The following is a 20505-nucleotide window of genomic DNA, read 5'->3' on the forward strand; positions in this document are numbered from 1 at the left end:
TTAAGGTAAAGGGCATAAACACTTAATATTGTTTATAATCTGGCCTCTGATACAAAGGTATAACTTATTTGACATGCATATACATATGCTTTGACAGGCATAAAATGCTAGGGTACAAACTGCCAAATTCACCTGGCTCACTTCCCAACCCAGTTCCAAAAACAATCAATGAACTTCCTCCAGTAAGAGCCCATTAGTCTCAGTCCATCTGTAAGCCCGTCACCTCATGCCTCTCCTAGAGATTTAGCAAAACTGCAGCCTTTGGACAAGTGCAGACCATTCAGGCTTACAGAGTGCTGGAGATTTTTAGAACTTTCGGGAAAACACTGTTTAAAAAAGAAAATAGGCCACTGGCTAAACCACAAAGATTCAGAGCACATTTTGCAAAGTTCTTTTTTTCATTTAAGCTGTAAGGTTATTGTTCTAGTTACAGATGCAACATTTCAAAAACTGCAATAACTAAGCAAAGTTAGAACTGATGTCAGAAGAAAGATTCTCTTTTAATTAATCAGTATACTTTCCACCCCACTTATTCCATATTCAAAGGACAAAAACACAACTTTTCAATCTAACTACATATATTTGTTAGTTTGCTGAATGTTTTTCTTTAGAAGAGGCTGAAAATCTGGAACAGGTTTAGCAAACACCACCACCATTGTCTAAAAGAGATGCAATTACACAAGACATGCATGTCTATAACAGGAAACATCTTAGAGCCAGTAAAATACAGCAAGACACTGGCCCTGCACATCAGGGTCTGAGAACAAGCCTCACCTGAATAGTCTGCCTGTGTTCTCGAAATACATTCACTCTGATCACTGCTTTGTTAAATTCAGGATTTAGAGACTGGATAATCTCATAATCCAGATGTTCCTGGTGGGGAGTCAAACCAATGACAAACTTTAGAAACAAGTTTTAGAAACTAAATATTATGAAAGTAAGCAAGCATTCTAAAGACCTCACTTGGATTTAAACCCAGCACTGTATCAAAATAAAAATCCTTTTTTTTTTTTTTTTTTTGAGATGGAGTTTCGAGCCCAGGCTGGAGTACAATGGCGTGATCTCAGCTCACTGCAACCTCTGCCCACCCCGGGTTCAAGCGATTCTTCTGCCTCAGCCTCCCAAGTAGCTGGGATTACAGGCATGTGCCACCACGCCCAGCTAATTTTGTATTTTTAGTAGAGATGGGGTTTCTCTAAGTTGGTCAGGCTGGTCTCGAACTCCTGACCTCAGGTGATCCGCCCACCTCGGCCTCCCAAAGTACTGGGATTACAGGCGTGAGCCACCACGCCTGGTCCAAAATAAAAATTCTTAATCCAAATTTCCTACCTGATATTGCAGAGCATCAAATCCTTTAAATACAAATTCAAACAGAGTATGGAGGTTATCAGGGCTTGGGGAGGTAACAAAGATATTGGAGTACCTACAGAACAAAATAAAAGAAGGATTTTTAAGAAATTAGGAACATTTTAAAGAAACAATTTAAAAAAGAAAATATTTTTGTTTGCTCCTGTCCCAAAGGTGATAACCAGAGGTAACAGCAAGGGAAAAAGTCAGGACACCTTTTAGGAAGGAAAGCAAAGCAACTCCAGACATTTAGCTACCAACATCTGTGACAGCAAATTGCTTAGAAGCACTGTGGAGACAACGCCCTCAGTGTGCAGAACAGACAGACTGCTCCCCAATCCAGGGCACTGCTACAGTAAGTAGTTTCACGTCCATCACTAGCTGTGCTGAGACTTTCAAATGGTGAAGCTGGAGAGCTCAATCGGTGCTCAGGCCAAGGCCAAAGCTAACCTCCAAGTTAGCTTTGCCTTGCTGAGTATAAAGGATGCTAACAGCAGATACTAATGGCTAAGAGGCTGACAGAGCTAGAGCAGCACGAAGAACGAAGGATAAGGAGTCAGGAGCTAAGCTCAAGCCCCAGCTCTACCAGCACTGACTTGCTGGAGGATCTTGGGTAAATCACTGGAACTCCCCAAACCTGGGTTGATTCATCTATAAAATGCCCACAGAGCTCTAAAGAGCACCAAGGAAGATAATGCACAAAAGCAAACACAGTAAGTTCTAGGTGCATTATTATGGCTGAGAAGTTGGAAGAACATACTCTACTGGCAGTTGCATGTATCTTCCATACCCAACAGAAAAGAACAGAAAGTAACATCACACCTAAAACCAGCTCCTCAGAAGCCAAAGAAAGCTTCTCTTAATCAAAATCATTAAAATGTCAAACTTGTACTTTTCTCAGTCAGCAAGGCTGGTCACACATATTCTCATGCCCTGAGAGGTGTAAAGTTTCTTACTCCCATTTCTTTGCTTCTGCATGTTTGTTCAACTGTAAATAGTGATTACAAAGGCCCTGGTATATATGTGTCTATGTTTCCACACAAGTAAACATGCACCTTTAGGGTGGGTTGGGGAAACACTGCTGCTGTTTCCCAGCAGGAAATCAAGACCTAGAGAAATCACACACAGAACCCACTCAGAACTCAGAACTAGGAACGTCAGATACCAGTCCTCTGACCCCAACCCTGCACACTACCCCCACAGCGCCCAGAGTTCCTAAAGATGGGGGATCAAGTCCCCTTACCCAAATGCCACCGCCCCAGCAATCGCCAATCCCAGGGCTGCAGATTTTCCCCGTCCTCGGGCAGCTGTGAGTGCAACAGTACTCCTCAGGGTCTTTTCAGAGATGCCCTCAATAAATTTCAAGACCGCTTTGGCCTGTGGAAAGAGAGACACGTTAGGTGAACTCCAAGAAAGGTCCAAGTTTCTGCCATTCACCACCATCACTGTGGAGAAGTGAGGTTGATGCCAGGCTAAATAAGAGGGCGGCAGTTCTTGCAGGCCAGAGAGCACTGCTCAGCACCTGGACTTCTCACTCCCTTGGTCATCTCCTGTCAGTCTCAAGGCCTACCGTACCAATTATTAATAGATGCTGATAATTCAAATTTACAGCTTCAGTCTGGAGCACTTCCCTGCACACCAGACTTTTTTTTTTTTTCTTAGATGGAGTTGCGTTCTTGTTGCCCAGGCTAGAGTGCAGTGGTACGATCTCAGCTCACTGCAACCTCCGCCTCACAAGTTCAAGCGATTTTTCTGCCTCAGCCTCCTAACTGGGATTACAGGTGCATGCCACCAAGCCCGGCTAATTTTTATATTTTTAGTAGAGATGGGGTTTCGCCATGTTGGCCAGGCTGGTCTCGAACTCCTGACCTCAGGTGATCTGCCCACCTTGGCCTCCCAAAGTGCTGGGATTAACAGGCGTGAGCCATGGCGCCTGGCCCACACCAGACTTTTTTTTTTTTTTTTTTTTGAGACAGAGTCTCGCTCTGTCACCAGGGGCTGGAGTGCAGTGGTGCAACCTCCACCTCCTGGGTTCACTTCAACCTCCACCTCCTCAGCTCACTTCAACCTCCACCTCCTGGGTTCAAGCGATTCTCCTGCCTCACCCCTCCCAAGTAGCTAGGATTACAGGCACACACCACCACACCCAGCTAATTTTTGTATTTTTAGTAGAGACAGAGTTTCACCATGTTGACCAGGATGGTCTCCATCTCTTGACCTCGTTCGTGATCCACCCACCTCAGTGTTCCAAAGTGATGGGATTACAGATGAGAGCCACCACACCCAGCTGGCCCACACCAAACTTTTATACACATGCAACTGCTTCCTGCACATTCCCATTTGTACACTACAGATCTCAAACTTGAAACTGAACGCCTAAAGTTGCCCCAACCTCCTCCACCTAGTCTTTCCCATCTCAGTTAACTGTTCAACTGCTTGGGCCAAAGTCTCCTCAGTTCTTCCCTGATAACTTGATTCGTCAACAAATCCTGTTACCTCCAAAACATATATAAAATCCTACCATTCCTTACACCACTATCCTCCTCTACTGCTCTGCTCAAAGCCACCACCCTATCCTTCTTCCATCATGACAGCAGCCTCCTGACTAGTCTTCCTACTGCCATCCTCACCCCACCAGTCTATCTGCAACACGGCAGCCAGAGGATCCTCTTAAAAAGAAGTCTGGGGATGCCTCTGGCAGCTATGCTGAGAGGAGACTATGGACATAAAAGCTTCCACTGCTCCCATCTCTTACAGAGTAAGTGCCAAAGCCCTGCCAGTAGCCTGAAAGATCCTCCAAAAATCTCCTCCTCCATACCCACTCACCCTGCTTCAGCCCCTCAGCCTCCCTGCCAGGCCTGGAACACAGAGGGACATCCCTACCCCAGGCCCACGCACGTGCTGCTCCCTCTGCCTGAAGCACTGGCTCCCCAAGAGCCACAGGGCTTGTTTCCTCACCTCACCTCACCTCCTTCATGGCTTGGCTCCAAAATCACCTCCTGCATGAGGCCACCCCTGCCCCCTGTATGTAGAACCGCAGCACCCTACCCTCAGCTGTCATGCCCTATCCCTCTTTGCAACGTTTTCTTTTTTCCCCATTGTACGCAGCATCTTCTGCTTCACCACATGATCTGCTCATGTCTTTCATTTACTGACTGTCTCATCTCACTAGGAGGCAAGCTCCATGAAGCAGGCGCATCCCTCTTGCCTACTGCTGGGCCCCAGTGCCTAGAGGAGAACCTAGAAGCAAAAGCAAGGTGCCAGTGACACAGAAGGACAGGAGCCACTAACTACTTACGGCCCAAACTGTGCTCCTCAGCTGGATCTGTGCTGGGAATATGTCTTTGAGGGTGGGAAGAAGGCCAGATGGTCCTGAGGAAGTTTGCCTAAGCAATGATGCTAAGAAGACACTGAAGAGACACAGGCCAAGGTAGATGGAAGGGGAGAGGCTTCAGGAAGCCAGAGTTTCTCCAGATGAAAACACTCAAAGGGAATCCAGGTCCTACTTAACTGGGCCTTGCCTGAAGGCTATATTTTACCCTTTTGTTTTATATTATGGAAGTTATAAACTCTGAAAAATCCAATGACATAACAGAAAGGTACCAAATCTAGACTAAAACGCATCCTAAAATGAAGAACCAATATAAAAAAGGCCAAAATCCAACTAAAAAGTGGGCAGAGGAAATAAGCAGACTGGCTGACCAAAAAAAAAAAAAAAAAGAAAAAAACCAACAGCAACAACAACAACAAAACAACAGATGACCAATAATTGTATGAAGGAGGTATCCTCCTCTCTCCTATATGTCTCATATCAGATTGGAAAAAACTTACAAGTTTAATAGGAATCACTGTTGCAAGGGTGTAGGGAAAAAGGCATTTCCACACACTGGATAGTTCCATCAACTGGTACAACACCCATTTGAATACACACAACCTCTGATCCAGCAATTTCTCTTCTGGAAACGTATCCTAAACATAGTGCCCACAGACTTACCTGTAAGAATCCCCTAAGAGCACTGTTTCTAATAGTGGAAATGCTGGAATCAATCCAAATGTCTAACAGTGGACCACTTACACTCTGTAGCATGACCCCTTTGCATTTAATTCATTTATGTGCATGAAAAAAGAGGCAGCAGGATACATAATAAACTGTTAACAGCAGCTGTTTCTGCAGAGTAAAACTGCCAAGTGGAAACACCACTTCTTATTTCTTTATGTACTCTTTTTCTATTAACTTTTTGTTTTTTTTGTCATAGGCCATTTGTTTTCTTATAACACTACTTAACTAGAATCAGTCTCTCCTGCTTTATCCTATCGCTCACTCCTTCTCTTTTGGATACAGAGGGTACCAGGAAGTGAATCAAAAAAGCCTAGGGCCTGCAGCCAGAGCTGCATAAAGAGCTATGTAGCTGCTGATCATATTTCCAGAATGAAAAGGGAAGCCAGCCTGCTGGAACTCAGCCCTAAGTGGGAGGTGTCACTGCAGCTATCTTCCTTCTCAAGGGCAGCAACCCATGTTGCTCATTTGGCTCAAGCTGACCTAGAACCCTGAACACACCTGACAGTTCAAAGACCTCTGGGCTGTACCCAGTCAGTTCCCATCATGGCCCAGGAACTACCAGGGAAGCCAAGTTTACCAGTGCAGACCACCTCGGTGAGCACAGAAATGCATCCTGGCAGCTCTCACCCAGCCTGCTATTTGCACTGAAAGACCAGGTACATATCACCCCAGAGGGCCCGGCCCTCATCAGGCCTCACACTGGAACCAGGGTAAATACCAGACTAGGGGCCTCAAGTTCTCCTCTCACTTCTGAATAAGCTGTAGGCAAAACCTTTATATTATCAAAACTTAACTGAAATCGAAGAACACAGGTATATTGCCCACTCTTGGAAAAAGTGGTGAGAGCATTCCTCTTTCAATGTAACCTGTCCAGATGTAGTGGATCATGCCTGTAATCTCAGCACCTTAGGAGGTTGAGGCAGGAGGACTGCTTGAGGCCAGGGGTTCGAAGTTACGGGGAGCCATGATCATGCCACTGCATTCCAGCTTGGGTGACAGAGCGAGACTCCGTCTTTTAAAAAATAATAATTCATCTGCTCCATCTGTCCCCTGACTGGAGGGGGTAATCCCTAGACTTCTTCTGTGAACCCAGACAACATGAAATAGCCCTACTGTTGCTGAGCACACACGAGTATGAGCAAGGGGAAAAGCCCCCTTCTCCAAGGAGGGTCTGAGTCTTGGGTCAACGTACCTCGGCTTCTGTTGCGCTCCGTATGCTATATTCTACCTTTGTGTTGGAAGTTCTGAGCACTACACTCACCTGGTCTAGAGTCTTACAGCAGTCCACCAACACACCCACAGGCTGGGTGTCCTGCAAGCTCTCCTTCAACTCCCTCAGCTCCAGATCGGAAGGACCAAGACTCTCATCCTACCAGAGAGAGGAGAAGGGGAAGGTCTGTCACTGCCACAGGAAGAACAACAGAGAAAACACAGCCTCCCCCAGATTCCTGGACCCCAGCACAGACTCACCAGAGTCTGGGGAGGCAGGGCCTCAATGGTGGCAACATGGGAGGAGATGGGCAGGATATTGAGCTGGTCATCAATGACGAGACACTTCTTACAAGAGGCCAGAGAGAGAAGAAACCTGAGAAACAAAACCGCTGCAATGAAGTGTTGGGGAGGGCATGCAATGTCTACACAGAGTATAACTTTTTTTCAAAAAATCATTTGGCCCCAAGTGTCTCTAAGAAAGCCAGAAAAAGCTAAAACCCAGTTGGAGAGCAGCGTGAGATGATTCAGCACCTCCTCCACAAGGCACCTGAACATACTTTAAACAGCAAATCAGAAACCCGAGAGCTCATCCCAGGAGATCAATTATAAGCCCTCCTGTTGTGCATGATTGCCGCTATTCCCTACGCCACGGGGCCCTCCCCTCATCCTCCCAGGCTTGCTCTTTAGCACTAAGGTGTTTCAGGCTATCCTTAAATGGGGAATTCCAAACCCAACCCCATATGATCACCAGTCACACAGGGAAAAAACACAAATGAATTCACCTTCTGTCACTAGGAAAAAGAAATAAAAGGAACAAGGGGAAAGGAAAGCTCCCCAAAGAAATACAATACAAACGTTCTTGCATGCAGGGAAAAAAAATGTGTTTGACTATAAAATTCAAACATCCTCCCACTGCAAGAAAAAGATTTCACAGGCTTCTGTTGTATTCAGTAGCACACAGCTGCTCCTCCTGATCCGCTCATTCTACTGAGTTAGTGCATCACAGATGGTTAAAATGAGAAAGGCCCCCAGGGTTCATCAGGGCTCGGATTTCTACACCTCAGCACTACTGACATTTCGGACCAGATAATTCTTTGGTGTGGAGCTGTCCTGTGCACCACCGGTTGTTCAGCAACATCCCTGGCCTCTACCCACTGGATGCCCACGGCACCCACCAATACCTCCCAAAGTCATTACAATCAAAACATTTCCAGACATTGCCCAACGTCCCCAGGGGGCCAAATGGCTCCATATGAGAACCACTGATTTAGATCAAATTTTCCTAAGGCGTTTCACAGGGTGCTAACTGGTGTTCCCACCCCGCCAAAAAAAACTGTGGTAAGATAAATTTGGGAAACAATCAGTTAAACAGGTCCCTGCTGCTGCAAGACTTTTCAGAGATTACAACAGGCTAGGGTAAATCTTCATAAAGGAAAAACAGTATCTGTGTTTCCCAGACATATATGGCCAAACTCTCCTCATACGGTCCCTCTCAAAAAACTAGTGTTCTATGGCCGGGCACAGTGGCTCACGCCTGTAATCCCAGCACTTTGGGAGGCTGAAGAGAAGATCACTTGAGGTCAGGAGTTCGACACCAGCCTGGCCAACATAGTAAAACCCCCACCTCTACTAAAAATACAAAAAATGGCCAGGAGCAGTGGCTCATCCCAGCACTTTGGGAGACGGAGCTGGGGCAGATCATTTGAGGTCAGGAGATCAGGACCAGCCTGGCCAACATGGTGAAACCTTGTCTCTACTAAAAATACAAAAATTAGTCAGGCATGGTGGTGGGCTCCTGTAATCCCGGCTACTTGGGAGGCTGAGGTACAAGAATCGCTTGAACCCGGGAGACAGAGGTTGCAGTGCGCCAAGATCGTGCCACTGTACTCCAGCCTGGGTATCAGAGCGAGACTCTGTCTCAAAAAAATAATAATAATAATACAAAAAATTAGCCGAGTGTGGTGGCAGGCACCTATAATCCCAGCTACTCGGGAGGCTGATACAGGAGAATCACTCGACCCAGGAGGCAGAGGTTGCAGTAAGCCAAGATCGCGCCACTACACTCCAGCCTGGGCAACACAGTGAGACTCCGTCTCAAAATAAATAAATAAATAAATAAATATTTAATTTCAGATAACAAATTGTGTATCATATTTGAAATTATGGGTGATCCTTTGCTCAGAAGAAACATTTTGTCGCCTTTTTCTGCCTCTAATTACATCTCACCCCTCCCATATTTTTCTTATCATTTTTACTATGCGAAATATGTCATATCCATAATAAAAAGTTTGGAAAAACTAGTGTTCTATGAAATATCTTCTGGGAAAGAGTAATCCAGAAAAATCACTCCTTTAAAAGATGAGTAAGCTAAGAGCCAGAGAGAGTAACTTGGTTTAACTGAACTGTCAGGGGCAGCAGCAAAACAAAATTGAGGTTTCCTGGCTCCAACTTTCTACCACATTTCACTGCTTCCAGTTAGTCTCACAACTGCTGCTGCTGTCAAGAATTTCATCATTTTTGGAATCGTGTACTACTTTCCCCAATGCAAAAGCAAAGCTTTCAGCTGAGTCCAACATAAAAATATCCTTCCCAACGTAGCTGCCCCACAATTGGGAGGAACTATAGACCTACCTTTCATTAAATCTTCCCACCACATCCTGATGGGCCTCAGTTCTGTACCTGGAATGCACATCCTAACAAAGAAAGACAACATCCATTAACAAAGGCATGCAAACAGTGCTGAGGACCAGGGTCCAAATACAACGCTCTATCCAAGGAGACATGGGCAATCTTGCTGGAAACAAAATCACTTCCACACACCCTGCTGTGCCAAATGGTATTTGCTAAAACTGGGATCAGACACTGAATGCAATGTTGCTTATTAAAATCTTTCACTTTTCCACATTTTTTTCTAGCATCCTAAGTTATATTCATTTATTTCATAAAATTGGCATGCTGTGTGCCAGATATGCTGTGTATACACTAGTGAACAAAGCATGACCTCTGTTCTCATGGCACTTGGAGTGTAATGGAGGGAGGAAGAAAAATGAGTAGAAAAATATACATTTTGGCAAATGCTACATGTGAAATACAGACTGCACAGATAGCAAGTGGGGGTCACTTATGTAGGGTAGTGAGGGAGAGCCTCTCCGAGATAAGCTGAGGCCTGAAGAATAAGTAGGTAGCCATGTAAGAGAGAGAGGAAGAACAAACTGATATGAACACAAAGTCATTCATTCACTCTCAAATATCTAAGGAATGCTTACTAAATGCCAGGCATTCTTCTTTTTTTTTTTTTGAGACGGAGTCTCGCTCTGTCACCCAGGCTGGAGTGCAGTGGCCAGATCTCAGCTCACTGCAAGCTCCGCCTCCCGGGTTCACGCCATTCTCCTGCCTTAGCCTCCCGAGTAGCTGGGAATACAGGCGCCCGCCACCTCGCCTGGCTAGTTTTTTGTATTTTTTAGTAGAGACGGGGTTTCACCGTGTTAGCCAGGATGGTCTCGATCTCCTGACCTCATGATCCACCCGTCTCAGCCTCCCAAAGTGCTGGGATTACAGGCTTGAGCCACCGTGCCCGGCCTGCCAGGCACTCTTCTAAGATCTGGAAAGGCAACAGCAAAGAAAACTAGCTCTCTGTTCCAATCAAATTTATTTATTTATTTATTTATTTATTTATTTTTATTTTTTTACTTTTTGAGATGGAGTCTTGCCCTGTCACCCAGGCTGGAGTGCAGTGGCCTGACCTCAGCTCACTGCAACCTCCACCTCCTGAGTTCAAGTGATTCTCCCGCCTCAGCCTCCCTAGTAGCTGGAATTACAGGTGTGCGTCACCATACGTGGTTAATTTTTTTTGTATTTTTGGTAGAGATGAGGTTTCACCATGTTGGCCAGGCTGGTCTCAAACTCTTGACCTCAGGTGATCCACCCATCTCAGGCTCCCAAAGTGCTGGGATTACAGGCATGAGCCACTGTGCCTAGCCCTCCGATAAAATTTACAGACTAGTACAGAAGGACAGACTAATAATAATAATAATAATAATAATAATAACTTTAGGTAACTGTCAAGTGCTCTGAAGAAAAATAAAGCCGGTTAAGGAGTGACAGGCAGAGCTGCCTACTGTAAACAGGGTGTGAGGAAAGACCACACGGATGAGGTGATATCTGAGCAGGGACTTGAATGCAATGAGGAAGTGAGCCAGGCAGAGGTCCAGAGGAAGCACATTCCAGTGGGAACTGCAAGTGTCAAGGCTCTAGCATGAGTGTGTGCTGGGCATGTCTGAGGACGTTCGAGGAGGCCAAAAGGGCTGTAGTGCAAGTGATGATGGGAGAAGTAATGACAGGAAACAGCCCCTAAGATTTGAGGCAAGTTCATTTCATCAGACCAAGTCCAATCCGACCACCATTACAGAGCTGCTGGGCATGGGCATAACTTTAAAACTTGCCTCTGAACACGACTTGGCAACACTGATAGAGAGAGGAGACCAGCTCTGCATCAGGTGAGACACATCCCTAACTCCTCACCATGTCCTCAGTGTCTTTTGCTTTGGGAGAACAGAGTATCTGCTGGAGTTGAAATTCTTGCCAAACTGGGAGTACAACTAGCAAATGTTCCTTAGTCATCCATTAGGATAAGGGCCAGTGAGGAGTCTACACATGGTCCTTTTTTTTTTGCAATACACAAATTTAGGCACTGGCATTGCTCCTTATACAGTATCATTCCAGAAAATTTAACTACATAAAAGCTGCATCATATCTGAATCTCACTGATGTAGAATTTGCAAATGCCTGAAAACAAAGGTGAAATTCAGAGATTCCTAGGCATACTCAGGGACCCTGAGATTTAACTGCAGTGACTTTTTCACTAGTTAAAATCAAAGAGCTCTTAGCCCTGAGGCTGTGCTGGCTACTCACTGGAGCTGCCCAACAGGAATTCTTTAAAGAAAGCAGAACACAGCAAAAACAGATGTACTTGAACCCTCACAATTAAGTTAAAAACAGATGCTTACCATGGTCATTGTGTACAATTGCTTGAGTGAGGTCATGGTCCGTAGGAGGATGACCACTAGCCCACCACCTTCCACTGTTTCTACGGTCCTGGCCAGCAAGTTTGGAGTTAAGGCTTCGAAATCCTGGAAGAAGGGGCGTGAGAAAGGGTATTCATGCGAATACCAACCCAAGGGGCTTTTTTTTTTTTGAGATGGAGTCTCGCTCTGTCACCCAAGCTGCAATGCAGTGGTACAATCTTGGCTCACCACCCACCTGGGCCTCCCAAAATGCTGGGATTACAGGTGAGCCACCGCACCTGGCCCAACCCAAGGGACTCTTAACCAAAGCAAGGTGATAAGGCAAAAAGACGACTTCGGAGCATAAAGCCAAGACCGTACTTCTTCCCACCTTGACTTCCCAGGATACACACACAGGGCGCACCACAGAAGAGGACCAAGCCCTCGAATATATGAATACCTGGTTTTATATGCCAAAAATGGGTCTCTTATTAGAGACATTGTTAGTTTTATATGTCAAAAACCTCTCTGATAAACTCTTATTTGGAAACAAATTTTCCAGCCTTCATTGATTCACACTTGAATTTCAGAAACATCTTACATTTTCTGACATTTATAGCCCAAACCTGTGTGACAAAACTATACCACATGGGGGAGCTGCTGCTCCCAGGAGTCATTACTCAGGTAACTGATCAAGGCAGCAAGCAGAAGACCACTCCCTACAAATCAGTGATCAGCCAGGGCATTCCCCTGAGTAAAGGTGAAAATGAGGCAAAACGCCCTCTTTTTTGACCTCCAACGTGGGAAGCAAGCCAGGAGTACAGGAGACAACCGATGTTTTGTGAGGTATGTAACTCGACATAATAAAGGGCACAGTCGTAGGTGTATATGATAAACACATTGAATGTGGGGATTTGTGCTTAATTTTGTCTTGTCTTTTTTGGGAGAATGGGGAAGGGAGGTGGCACGGGAGTCAAAGAAACAAAGAATAAAACAAAGACCACCAGAGCTTACACGCACATGCATACACACACACACACACACAAAGTGAAACTTAGTCTATTAACTTGCCAGGCAAGAGAATACACACCAGTGCAGAAATTCACCAAGTAGTCTCTGAGAGATAAAGTGAGGGGTTTTTAAGGGCTAGAAACGGGGAGAGGGGCCTTCATGGTGGGTATGCTACTCAGGCACTCTGGACAGGACATTTAAGTGCATTGGTCTGTATTCCAGTTGGAAAACAAGTCCTATTGCTCACTGGACAAGAAAGTCTTTGGTGAACGCCAATAAGGACCTGGGGTCCTAGAGGCACGCAAAGTCTCTGGCATTTGCTTTATCAGCTTTAGCTAGTTAGAACCAGTTATAACAATGCATCACTTCAGTTCCGGTGTCTCCAGACAAGTGCTGATTTAAGTAGAAAATTCTCTTTTTATATGGGGTAAGTGACCAAGTGTACTTTGGAAAGTGGCCGGGATTTCCACTAATAATGCTTGGGGATAGGGAATATGGGACTTCTCCTCTCCTTACTGTACATTTGTTTCCAGTGGGAAGTCAGGCAGCCCAAGCAACCCTCAAGACTCTGCCTTCAATCAGAGGCTAGAGGAAATCACCCACCTGCAGCACACACATGCCGAAGGTATTGCCCAGGATCTTGTGGGTCTCATTGTAGTAGCAGTAGCGAATGTTTGTGGCTGCTATGAAGAGTTCAAAGGGGTCATCCTGCTTTATGTTCAACGTTCCATTCTTTATTTTCTTCTGCAGCTGTCGCATTCTTTTCTTCCGGTGACTGCAATCACACGCCCCCAATCCCATGAGAGCCAGTTAACCAGAGAGGCTAAAGAGTTGGAACCAGGGGACGGGCTCAGTGATCACCCACTTAGACTTTCAGAGCGAGTAGGGAACTTGAAAGTGTGAGGCCCACTTCAGGTGGAGGGCAGTGGAGAGGCATTAGAGTGCTTAAGGGCTTGGAGTAAGAGTGATAAGTCTATGTGTGAACACTGCTATTTTGCTCTGTGACCTCGAGCAAATACTTTGCTTTAAAAGTTGGGTAACAGGGTAGCTAACCCTCACATTTGGCCAAAGCCAGAGCTTGAAACCAAACCTGAGTGGCCTCATTATCTCAGTCATAAGCCAATGCTTCAACTACACTGTGCTGTTCCCCAGAGATCCTGGGAAAGACAAGGTGATGGCACATTACTTTATTCATCCTTCCTAGAGGACTTCCTTCCCGAGAATGTGGGATTATGTCTTCGAGGGCAGGTCTTATATAAGACAATAATGATATAGGACACAGGGATCAGAATGGAATCTGGACATCTCTAAGGAATCCCTGAATTATTTTTGGTCTTAAAAACCCTGCATATCCAGCTGCTATTTACCTTTCCTTTACCAAAAGAGAGAACTAGAATGTTCTAGAATGGAGGATTATAGCTGATCAAAATTTTACCATAGTTGTCTAACTTAATAGCTAGAACAAAGGCCCTTCCTCCTGTGGGCCTCCACTTCCTCATCTATGAACCAAGGCAGTGGGTGAGTTTATCTCCACTGTTCCTTCTGGCTCAGGCCTTAAGCCCATGACTTACAAGCAGGCATTAGCTTGAACATAATGCTCCGCCACAGCAAGGCAGGGGTAGGGCGGAAGAGCTATAAGAGGTACAAAAATATATTTTTAGAAGTGAAGCCAGCTGGTTTAAATTCAAAAGGCAAATCTGCCCAGAAGACTCTGAATTGCCTAATTCCACACCCGTCTCACATTTGCCAAATGAACAATATTGAAAACCAGAAGCCCTAAAAACTTAAAATTCTGGGATAGGCAGCAGGCCTTATTCTCAATCTGTATTAAAAATGCCTACCTCTCAAAATATGAGACTATATACAACAGAATACCAATTATGGTTCAAAACTACATACCAGTAATAAACATCTAGATGCTGACAATGCCTAGACACTGAAATGCTTTTTATTTTCATCTTTGGGTTTTCTGCACTTTTCACATTTCAACAATAAGGCTCTTATGATTGTCTGGTTTCCTTTAGGCAGAATCCCTTTACTTTAAAACCATAGGACAGGGGCAAGTTTGGCCTCTGGAACTAATTTCAGTTAAAATAATTTTAGAGCCTGTTAACAATACATCCAACTCAATGTATACTGAGTACCTATGACAAACATGCTAAAACAGTTGAAAACATGAAAAGACAAAGATAAATAGGAGAGGGCTCCTAACTGAATGAGCTTATCACCTGAAAGTTAAAAAAAAAAAAAAAAAAGATAAAAGAAAAAAAAATGAAATTAAGTCACAGTATGTACATGACTCTACCCCAAAGCAAGAGCATCCAGTGACAAACATTATAGGAGAAGGACAAGTGCAGAGGAAGGTAGAGGAACCATCAGGTATGACTGGGGGGCTCAGGAAAAGCTTCATGGAGGAGGCAGGCCCTGAGAAACAGGGAGGATTTCAGTAGGTGATATCAGGGAGGTGGACGTGGCATTCCAAGCAGAGGAGACAGCATGAGCAAAGAAAAGCAGGGAGGTTACTCACAGCATAAAGCAGCCAGAGCTGGAGACAGGCTTTCAGAGTCAGATCGGAGATGAGCACATTTGGAAATTAGAAGAGGCTCAAAGACAGAATCGCATATGCCAGCTAGGTTTAGAGTAAGGAGACAAGATCCAGGGAAAGAGAGGAGCTCCGGAAGGTAGTCTCAGTAAAGACACCGAAGCCAAAAAACGAGACTATTTCTGAGATGATGCCATGGTGGTTATCTGCCAAGGAACAGCACTCCCCATCCCATCCCAAACTTCTCCAAACACAAAGTTGTAGGGAGAACTTCCAACTTCCTATTATACTATGACCAACCCCACCCTCCCTCCTCTGGCCAGGAATAGGCATCTTTCCACCAGAATTTTGGGAAAAAGTCTGATTTCCACATGGCTGGGCCTGAAACAAGGAAAACTCCAGTGTTGTTTCTACTAGGGAGACAACAGAAAACAGAAAGCTGGTCTGCAGTGAGAAAGCTGGTCTGCATAGAGCAGATATGCTGAGATGACAAACTGAGCTGGGAACATTAGCACTCTGGCTCTAGATCACCCGTGAGTAGGGCTGAAATCTTATCCCCTTGGATTCCAGGAAATATCCCATACACCTCAGTGAAATCCCTTTGTGCCAAATTGTATTTGTGTTGAAAGTTTGTTATCTGTGACTAAAAGTCTTGACTACCACAGCTTCAAATAGCCTACTGTCAATACAGCAGTGAACTGGCAGAAGAAGAGGCAGAGCTCTGAAAAGGAGGAGAGAGAGAGAGAAAAGTTGATGCATTGGGCATCAATCTGCTGGGGATGTCTAATGGCACAATTTGATCACAATTATAGAAGCAGAAACCAGACTGCAAAAGTGGCCACTAAATGCAAAAGATTTCTGTTTTAAGGTATATGGCAATAAAAATGGGAGGAAATGCTAACCTGAGAGAGAAATCTGGGTATGTAAGTAATCAGCTTTTGATAATAGAAAAATCTGAGCATGTTTACAGGAAGGAGAAAGTTTCCAAAGGGTATGGGGTGACCAGTAGAGGAAAGACAATAAGGTCCTGAAAGAGGTGAGGGAGGAGACATAGGGTACATAAAGGGGTTTTCCTTGGACATGGGATGAGATATATCCCCCTCCATGAAAGAAGGGGAGAAAAAAAGATATAGTGAAAAGGTAGAATAAATTTGAGGTAAGAAAGACAGTTTGAAGGAACTTGCAATGAGATGGGCTTAATCGGCCTAGAAAAGCAGGAAGGAAAACCATACGCAGAAGGCAAGGCATTGGATTCGTGACTTAAAAAGCATGAAAATGATTTGAAACTTATTTTCAGGAATGAAGAAAGGATATCAGCTCCATTTGTCCTCAGAGATAGCACCTCCACTAAAGACCCACAAAAAATATGTCAAGGAATCATTTCCTGGCATTTAACTAATGAGCAGGAATCGTAAGTTGGATAAAACACATGAAGAGCCCAGCTTACCTGCTAAACCCCAGCTCTTTCTTATAACACCACAGCACTGAAGGCCGAGCCTTCACAGTTGCTTTGGATAACATGTGATGAAGTATTACCACCTGCCAAACAAAAAAGTCACAGAATTTCAGGCACAAAAGAGACTTTAGAGACTGCCAGGCTTAAGACCTCATTTGACAGATATGGAAACTAAATTGAGGGCCAGGGAAGGGAAGTGCCCAAGGTCCCAAGGCGACCAATGACCAGGTTTGGACTAGAAGCCACGTCACATACAGTTAACCTTGTGGTCAACCCACCACCCCAGGCTTCAAAAGGTATTAGCTTGTCTGCTAATCAATCTAAATACAGAGAATTCACCCCTTCCAGGAAATAAAGGTTCCCACTAGGCATCTTACCAGCCAAAGAGATCTTAATGCCATTATATCCTGAAACACCAGAGTGCTTAAACATGCTGAGTCTTTTGGACAAGAGAAAAAGTAATTCAGGAAACATTTACCGGGTCATACCTGATCTTTTCCTCGATCCCCGACTACAACAAAGAGAGATCTTTGCCGCTCAGCTACCCCATTCTCAATGAGAATCCGGATTCGGTTATCCACCTTTTTCCGATGCATGGTGAAAAATTATTACTAAAAGAGAAAGAAATGCAACTGGCCATGTGCACTAGACTGTCTAAGGAACATTAGCTGGCTGCCTCTTGTGGGGCCAGGGACTGTGCTAGGCATATCTATAAATATTGTCTTACTTAACCCTCTAAGAGCTCCATAGGGAAGACATCAGTCTCTAGTTTTAAACTCAGGAAACCTTGGGCTTGGGAGGTGAGAAAACCTCCCCTCAGCCTGGGAAGCCTGTAATTCACCTCTATTAAAGACTTTTTAAAAATCAGAAACTTGTATATTCAAAAAAGTAGGAGAATGACTAAAATACATAGGGTATATCCAAATATCCAAAGCATTTTGTTTGTTTTTGAGACGGAGTCTCACTCTGTTGCCAGGCTGGAGTGCAGTGGCATGATCTTGGCTTCCTGCAACCTCTGCCTCCTGGGTTCAACCAATCCTCCTGCCTCAGCCTCCCGAGTAGCTGGGACTACAGGCGCACGCTGGCCAGGATGGTCTTGATCTCTTGACCTCCCAATCCGCCCGCCTCAGCCTCCCAAAGTGCTGGGATTACAGGCGTGAGCCACCACACACAGCCAAGCATTTTTAATAACTAAGGATATGGATATAGATGTTTATGACAGAATCATGACAGAATAAAGTATCATAACATTTCTAATGCATACACATAACAGAGGGGGAAAAAAAAAGACTGGAAGGAAGTATCAAAGTATAAAGTAGCTACTTCTAGATGGTGGGACTTTTGTTGTTTTGTTTTTGTGGAGTCTTAAAAAATTCACGTGTTACTAATAAAGTCAGGGAAATCAATAACTATCAATGAATAATTCCATGATGTAATGTGTCCAAATGTTTCCTCATTTTAAAACTATACTGAAGCCTTTGTACAGACCTCAAAAGTTCTCGCCGGGTGTGGTGGTTCACGCCTGTAAGCCCAGCACTTTGGAAGGCCGAGGCGGGTGGATCACCTGAAGTCAGGAATTCGAGACCAACCTGGCCAACATGGCGAAACCCCATCTCTACCAAAAACACAAAACTTAGCCGGGAGTGGTGGTGGAGCTGCAGGAGAGGCTGAGGCAAGAGAATCACTTGAAACCGGAAGGCGGAAGTTGCAGTGAGCCGAGATCGTGTGCCATTGCACTCCAACCTAGGCGACAGAGCGAGACTCCGTCTCAAAAAAAAAAAAAAAAAAAAAAAAAAAAATAGTTCCTTGATTACCTACAGTAAAATATTGCATCATCACAATAAAAACGTCAGAAATATCACTCTAAAAGTAACATGCTACTTCGATGTAAAAGTGACATGCTACTTAGAAATTCCGGTACCTACTGCATTACAAACATCAAGTTCATTTACTGAAGCTTACCACACTTTTTTTTTTTTTTTTTTTCTTTTGAGACGGAGTCTCGCTCTGTCGCCCAGGCTGGAGTGCAGTGGCCGCATCTCAGCTCACTGCAAGCTCCGCCTCCCGGGTCTACGCCATTCTCCTGCCTCAGCCTCCCGAGTAGCTGGGACTACAGGCGCCCGCCACCTCACCCGGCTAGTTTTTTGTATTTTTTAGTAGAGACGGGGTTTCACTGTATTAGCCAGGCTGGTCTCGATCTCCTGACCTTGTGATCCGCCCGTCTCGGCCTCCCAAAGTGCTGGGATTACAGGCTTGAGCCACCGCGCCCGGCCTAGCTTACCACACTTTAACTGTCCCTTCTAACCTTCCAATCCAAACACAGATTTTAGCATATGTCTTATTATAAAACACTAAATCACTGTCAAGGACCCCAATTTATAAGTAAAGGAGAAAGTATAAAGAATTCAAATACCCCAACGCAGAAAAACGAGAGACAGAATTCACACTCAAGTCTTCCCGACTCCAAAACCTGAGCTCTTCCCAGTTCACCAATCTTCTCAACTTGTAAACCCTGTGTTGCCGGCCACATAAAGATCCCGCAAAAATCAATCAACAACTAATTAATGGGGGCTGCCTTTTGCTCTAACTACTGTGGGAGCCCCAGAAGTAGTACCACAAGGCCCTTGACTTCAAGCTTGCATTCTTCGTGAAGAAGGTATTTAAAAGAATGAGATGAGGAACAAGAACCAGGTAAAATTAGATGTAAAAAAAACAGCTATAGTGCGGGGTCAGATGAAGGAAGCGCTGAGATTACTATAGGCTGAAGCTGTCATGGAAGGCCTGGATGGGGAAGGCCTTGAAGGAGATGATTATTTTTCACTCACTCATTCATTTATCTATCTACACATAACATCTAGGTGGCAGGCACCACTTTAGGTGCACTGGCAAACAAAACCAAATCCTGAATGTGATTGCTGAATAAAAAGTATAAAGGAATGTGCACAGTGAAGGATTTAAGAACGTGGAAGGATCTGGAATCAGATTACCTAAGTTTAAAGCTTAGAGCTGCCGCCGGGCACTGCGGGCAAGCTCCACGGAAAGCAAGTGTTGTCACCCACCCATTCAACCCGACTCCCCAGTTACAGGCACTTAGCGGGTGAGTATCAAGCCACGCAATCCCCGAGGATGCTCGAGAAGCACGCGCCCAGAGCGGCTGCGTATTGGAGAGGTGATTCTGTTATCTAGGAGCGCCCCAAAAGAGGGGTGGAGGACAGTCGGCGTAGGCCAGGTATCCGTCCGGATGCAGAGCCTTCATCCTGAGGCCGGTCCCCTCTCGGGACAGGAAGAACACAGACACCGATCTTGGCATCCATACGCGGCCCTCCCGCGTTGGGTACCTGCGTCCCGAGCCCGGCGGATCCCAGCCAGTGGAGAAGCAGAAGCACGTGGGAGCACGGAACAACTCCGAAAGAGAAGGCACAACTAACTGCCCCTAGCGGATGCCTGGTGACCGGGTCTCGGACTTGGCCTGGCTCCGCGGCACGCGCCGCTCTCAGGCACTGGTACACTGCACGTGCGCAAGCGCATTACAGTCGCAGCGATGGCGAGCGAGAAGGGACCTTCCTCAAGGCTGTCGCTGAGTAATGACGTAAGCCACCGGAGGCGGAGCTGGGGTCTAGATGTCCACTGCGGTTGCGCATTTTAGTCTCACAGCTCGCGGTAGCTGGGGTATTGGGTGCGGTTTGCCTCTTCACGCTCATCATATCCGAACTAAGGTACCTTGGCTGAGAAGGGCAAAATAGATGTCCGCACCCCCAGGGCCTGCCCACTAGGTCCAGGGTTTTCAGCGTCAGCCTGGGTACGCGAGACGCGACGGATCCAGCTATCTGTGCTCAATTTAACCGATCCCCGTAAGTTGAGGAAACTCGGCCGA

General features: G+C 45.4%; 1 protein-coding gene across 3 annotated transcripts in view; it reads right to left on the reverse strand.

Annotated features, from left to right (window-relative positions):
- NAT10 (N-acetyltransferase 10) overlaps positions 1 to 20162 on the reverse strand; it is a 42122-nt gene extending 21960 nt beyond the window's left edge. The window contains exons 1-11 of one of the 3 annotated variants that reach the window (XM_005578228.5): positions 19970 to 20162; positions 17120 to 17242; positions 16623 to 16714; positions 13237 to 13408; positions 11626 to 11748; positions 9251 to 9312; positions 6878 to 6992; positions 6669 to 6776; positions 2591 to 2724; positions 1330 to 1423; positions 775 to 873 (exon numbers count right to left, since the gene is read on the reverse strand). In XM_005578228.5, coding sequence (XP_005578285.3) covers positions 775 to 873; positions 1330 to 1423; positions 2591 to 2724; positions 6669 to 6776; positions 6878 to 6992; positions 9251 to 9312; positions 11626 to 11748; positions 13237 to 13408; positions 16623 to 16714; positions 17120 to 17227 — 1107 coding nt within the window. In that variant the 5' untranslated portion in view covers positions 17228 to 17242; positions 19970 to 20162. Of the gene's footprint in view, positions 1 to 774; positions 874 to 1329; positions 1424 to 2590; positions 2725 to 6668; positions 6777 to 6877; positions 6993 to 9250; positions 9313 to 11625; positions 11749 to 13236; positions 13409 to 16622; positions 16715 to 17119; positions 17243 to 19044; positions 19139 to 19690 lie in introns of those variants that run through there. The other 2 variants (XM_005578229.5, XM_015434928.4) reach the window with 2 other exon arrangements.
- Between the last annotated feature and the right edge of the window lie 343 nt (positions 20163 to 20505).

The sequence above is a fragment of the Macaca fascicularis genome, chromosome 14 (genome assembly GCF_037993035.2).
Source record: "Macaca fascicularis isolate 582-1 chromosome 14, T2T-MFA8v1.1".
NCBI classification, from domain to species: domain Eukaryota; kingdom Metazoa; phylum Chordata; class Mammalia; order Primates; family Cercopithecidae; genus Macaca; species Macaca fascicularis.